Source organism: Anoplopoma fimbria, chromosome 5 (assembly GCF_027596085.1).
Source record: "Anoplopoma fimbria isolate UVic2021 breed Golden Eagle Sablefish chromosome 5, Afim_UVic_2022, whole genome shotgun sequence".
NCBI classification, from domain to species: Eukaryota; Metazoa; Chordata; class Actinopteri; order Perciformes; family Anoplopomatidae; genus Anoplopoma; species Anoplopoma fimbria.
Genome location: NC_072453.1, coordinates 5,717,738 through 5,723,489, shown reverse-complemented (window position 1 = coordinate 5,723,489; position 5,752 = coordinate 5,717,738). Strand labels below are relative to the sequence as shown.

General features: G+C 40.3%; 1 protein-coding gene across 1 annotated transcript; it reads right to left on the bottom strand.

Moving 5' to 3' along the window:
• Positions 1-2,845: 2,845 nt before the first annotated feature.
• Positions 2,846-5,474, bottom strand: abi3b (ABI family, member 3b). The gene is given in 7 exon segments (XM_054599470.1): positions 2,846-2,989; positions 2,992-3,018; positions 3,051-3,387; positions 3,870-3,940; positions 4,136-4,372; positions 4,925-5,092; positions 5,223-5,474. Coding segments are annotated over 7 exon segments (1,161 nt in total). The 5' UTR covers positions 5,400-5,474.
• Positions 5,475-5,752: the final 278 nt, after the last annotated feature.

Here is a 5,752-nt window from a genome sequence, read left to right as displayed (position 1 = left end):
GAATCCAAAACATACAGAAACTGTCCTGCCCTCAGGGTTGCTATAAAAGGATTATGTGTCACTTAGGGAAGTGCACAACCTGAGGAGCTTTTACAGCATTATTGTCTTTTTTAAAGACACAGGACTTAGAGGTGTGCTCATGTGTCTTGTCTATTTCTTGTGTGTGCAATAACAAAATGATGAATTGATGAATGATTGCTATTTATTGCAGCAAACCAAGAACTATGGCATTCCTCAGGGGTCATTTATTAGACCACTCTTGTTCTGTTTCTACTCACGGTAGACAAACTTTGTCATAATAGCAACAAAGTACTTAAGGCTGTATTCATAGCACTATGTGGACTGAAACTCACCTTGATACTTTGTTTTTTGGAAAACCAAAATGAACATTAAAAATTAATTATCAATTTCAAGTTTGAAAACTTAAATAAATTTTATTCACAAGTATACATTTATTTTGTAAATTAAATACAAAAAGTAACCACAATACTATTAAAACATTTAAACAATAAGGGCCTTGACTCAAATATTTTACCTCTTTAGAGAAAACATACATACTGTACATATGGGGGCGTTTATCAGTCAAAAAAAGATTACTCTTTCCATCAAGCACACTACTTACAGGTAGATAAATCCCACACAAATACGTCCCAAATGAAAGTTATATCACATACAAAGACGAAAGGTTACTGGAGTCAAATAAGGGTAAACAAGATTGAGATGTTGCTCATAAAAAAACAAACCACTGTTTATAAAGTTGTGGCACAACTTTGCAAATTAAGTTCAAGAAGAGACCTGTTAATAAATATCAACTGTGAAGTTTCTTCAAAATTCTGGGTACATATCAAAGCAGATATAATAAAGGTACATTTAAATTGCAAAAACTGGCCCTGATTTCAGCTTTAAAAGTAGTTATGTTATGAAATCATTTAAGAACATAATTTCATACTGTCAGCATTGTATTGACTCTTATTTGATTCCATAGACCCACCATGTGATAAAAAGGTACATACAGTTTGTTAAAGCTAGAAGGTGTTTGAAGTGGAGAAAGAGGAAGAAGAGGAAGTTCACGATTGCTCTGAGTAAGCTGGAGGATCTGTGTATGACGGTGGGGGGTCTGGATAGGATGGTGGGTCAAGCTGCAAAAGAGAAACGGAGACATCTAATTAGAAAATCTTGTAAAACAGTTTAAAAATCATCCTCATCATTGAATGATGAATTTATGAATGCTAAGAAGATGCACACAGCGCTGTACCCTGTATGGAGGAGGTGGACTGACATCTCTTGAGCAGTACATGGGAGGGTTTCTGTAAGGAGGTTGAAAATATGCTTCATATATGTCCATCACTTCCTCGTTTTCTTCTTCCACCCGCTCCTCCTCAAATATGGGGATGACGTACACGGATGAAGAGTTAGTGGGCCTCGGGGGCCAGCCTGCTGCTCCACTGTGCTTCTTTGCATAATGGCAACAAAAAACCCAAAGAACGATACCAGCGCACAACATGGGGATCCTGGAATAAAGGACAGCTAATAGGAGCAGCAGGCATACAATGAAGTATAAATGAGACAAATGTATCTTAAGGATTACTTACTCAATCACAGGATAAAAAATGACCATGGCCGTTTTAGATTCCAAATCAGGCTTCACACCTGAGGAAAATTAAAATAGAAAATGACACATCTAGTTTTAAAGTTGAAGACTGTAACTGTATTTTACTGTTTGCCATGCAATTTAATGTTGTTTTGCAACAGTTATACAGGTCAAAGGTAGCTCTTTATCTCTTAGTATCCTTAAATCACACCGACATCAACAAAAGTCTTTAGAAGAAATAATTACTGCCAAAGCTGCACAATCCTGGAATGTTTATCCAACACAGTGCTTACACAGTAGAATTAGTTTTTACACAGACACTCTGTCTACATATAGCTCAAAGTTAAAACTGTACAGCATGCGTAGCTTTTATGGCATGTTGCCACATGAAAGATAATAGACTTGAAGTTGGGTCGATTAAAGTAAAAGTAATCAGCAGTTAAAGGCGGTGGCAATTTCCTTTCCATTGTTGATGAATATAAAAGAATTGGCCTTGTACAGTGAGACTGTTTCCACGGTTTCAGGCCTTACTGAAAAAGGCAAGTATAAAACAAAACAAAGAAAATGATTTAACAAGTTTGGATAAGCTGTTTCTGACTAATTTGAATTGTTTATATGCTGAAAACAAATCTTACCTTCCAGTACAAGCCATGCAGAGCAAGGTAAGTAGAGTGTTGAGTTGCAACAGACATTTTTATAGCCTTATTGACCTGTTTAAAGTAGCAGATCTCACCGAGGTTACAGCCAGTGACGTAAACTACTTATCATCATTGACACTGCTCTCACCACACAGTAGAGTGACAGTGGGCTGAAGGCCGCTGAATGTTAACGTGATTCTTACTGATTACACTGAGTTATGCAACACAAGAAGGTAATAAGGAGGGGGAAATCTCTTTAAAGGAAAACACAAGAGTCTCAGCTTGTTCCTTTGGAATGCAGTCAAGGTATTGTTGAAACATGTTGGAGGTATCTCCACTGCATCTCTCTGCGCAGCACAATGTTTCACTTTGAAGCAGCATTTTCTGTCACAGAGAAAAATATCATTTCAGGCTCACACTGAGCCATTCAACACACATGAAACAGCTCGAGGTTAAACCACTACACACACTTTTTCAAGCTTTTTATTTATGCTGAACGTTGATCTCACGAGAAGGCCCAGAAATATTTTCATGCAGCTCTATGTTTAACGCATCTAATGGCAAAACCCAGCATGCCTGCGAGTTAGAATAAAATCATCCGGTAACATAATGTTCATTAGCGAATGACAGGGGGAGGTGGAGGTGGAGGGGGTGGTGGAGGAGGGGGTGAAGCTCCTGATCCTGTAGGAGGTGGCGGAGGGGGTGGTGGCAACATACCAAAGGTGCCAGTGTGAGGGAGAGGAGGAGGAGGAGGAGGGGGGATGCAGCTCCTGATCCTGGAGGAGGTGGCGGAGGGGGTGGTGGCACCATACCAAAGGTGCCAGGGTTAAAAGGTGGTGGAGGAGGAGGAGGAGGGGGCACAGCTCCTGCCACAGAAGGAGGCGGAGGCGGAGGCGGGTAGGAGCCATTTGACGACCATATTGGCGGAGGAGCAGGAGGTGGGGGAGACATGTGGGTGAGGTCGAGAAGGGCGGAGGTCGGGGCACTCCAGTGTCCATGGAGGAAGGAGGGGGTGGTGGTGGTGGAGGGGGAGCGGGCAGATTGGGGTTCAAATCAGCAGTGGGAGGAGGCGGGGGAGGCGGGCTGCCGTCGGTGGAGTTGGAGGCAGTTTGCAAGGTGGGGACTGATGGTGGGGGCACAGCGATGCCAAGACTGGATCTGAATACAAAAAATAGACCTTCAGCTACTGTGAGCGATCATACAACTTCAGTTTCTTAAAGGAATAGTTCCAAATGTTGGGGAAATCGTTATTTTTGCTGACTAAACAAAAGAGATATAACATGTTAATTAGTGTGCTTTAGAGGTGTTGCCATAGGTGTTTATTTTTTCTTAGGACAGAGCCATGATAGCTTTTTTCAGTCTTTATGCTAGCTTAGCATAAAGACTGGAAAGAGCTATCATGGTTAGTAGATTGTAGCCTTATATTTAACAGACAGACATGAATGTGGCATCGATCTTCTCATCTAACACTCTGCAGACAAATTAATTTGCTTCTTTAGTTCATAATAGAGAAACCTTTCAGATGTGATCATATTTTATACAGGTCATGTTATGCCTATATTATAATAATCAGTATTGTAGCGTTGTGTTTAATTGTAGTGTTGCTAATAACAGGTAAATGGAGGACTTTATCTACGTACACAGAGTACTCTGCAGTAGCGTGTATGCTCTCTGTTGTCTCTGCTCTCTTTCTGGGCTGCTGCTCAGGGAACTGTGAGGAGAAGAACAATGAAGGTGAAATAAAACATCTCTACACCACAGACACACCAACACATCCACTGGGACTACACTATGGAAAACAGGGAATGCATTGTGCTAGGAGTCCTTAATCTAATGGAAAATAATTAAAGGTGTGTTGATTCAAACACTGTTCAATTCAGCCTTTCAATTTAGTTGTCAAATTTACCTCAAAACAGTGTCCAGTGGAGTCAAAGATGGAGTATGAGATTGGCACTCTTGTGTAACTACTCTCTGGCTCCTTGCCTGAAGTCGGTGGGGTCAAAAGCTTGGAGCGACTCCTGTCTTTGGGTGTAGTGAAATCCCCAATCTCTCTCCTGGCCACCGTCTCGATGTGGATAGCAGCAGCCTGGACCAGATCACAGTGTGAACACAATAACTCTACTTTCACACCACTTTCTTGTTTCTCAACAATAGAACAAACTGATCACAGTGACCAAACAGACCCCAGATAAAAGGATCAATAGGTGACCTGCAAGTAGAACAAATACCACGACTGGCACTATACTTGGTTCCTAGCCATACAACCAATAGTAAGACTCTAGATCTATATCTATCTATCTATCTATCTATCTATCTATCTATCTATCTATCTATCTATCTATCTATATATATATATATATATATATATATAGAGAGAGATATCTATATATATCTATATATATTGTATTTTAGTTTGTGTTCCTGAAAGTAATGCTTTTAATGCAAAACAAAATGCAGATCACTAATTTATGAAAACAAAAATAAAACCATGGTTATTTCAAATGAAATTTGTCACTTTGCGCAGTGAATACAACTTTTATTTTTTTATTTTTCATTTCAACAAACGAATAGCAGAATGGTCCGACCTTCTATGAACTATCCCTTTAATAGTTAATTCTCCGGCTATGCAGAGGTCACATCACTTCATTGGGCAGACCTCAGGTGTGGAGTATTTAAAGTAAAATGTGCTACTCACCAGTGACAGCAGGTTGACAGAGGACTCCATATCTTTGATCTGCATGGCCTGGGTGTCCAGCAGCCTCAGCAGGGCGCTGGCCAGACTGTTGATCTGGTACGACACACTGGCCAGAGCCTGAGCAGCCAAGCCCTTGGCCTCCTCTACAGCTTTGGTTGAATCATCTGACTGAACGAAATATTTTAGATATACTTTTACAGCGATATGTTTTTAAATGCTTAAAAGGCTTCTCAAAAATATCTGAAACTATGCCATAGTTATAGTTTTAATGGGACTTTTTTTTATGAGCATAACTCACCTGGAGAAAATTGTTCTCGCAGTAATCTGCGACGCGGAGGAGGTTGCTGTGGTTATCAACAAGATCTTTCCTGGCGGCTGGCGCTTCTTTAAATATCCGACTAATAACTTCAGAAAAGTTATTTTGCTCTGTCATTTCCCCCATTTGGCTCTGCCTTCTAACAAAGCCCTTAAACATATATATATATTCGCTATTTGAAGAGGATGTTGACCCTTTTTGGCAACAGTCAGCCAAGGCAGGGGAGTTGTTAGGTCGGCGGTGAACGCGGAATCACCGCAGGGTAAAGATTTCCAGACAGCTGGTCTCAGGGTAGGGCTCCCTGCACAAGGTACATACCAATGGAAACAGATGATCAAGAAGCATCCATGATGTGCCTTGTACATATATTTTTATAATATTTTTTAGAGAGGCAATAATATTTTGTGTATTATAACATACTGTATATAATTATGTGATACCAGGTGTATGTCACATCTTTCTATGTGTTGTTTATAAAATCCGCTAGAGGTCAGTGCAGTATTGAGAAAAGT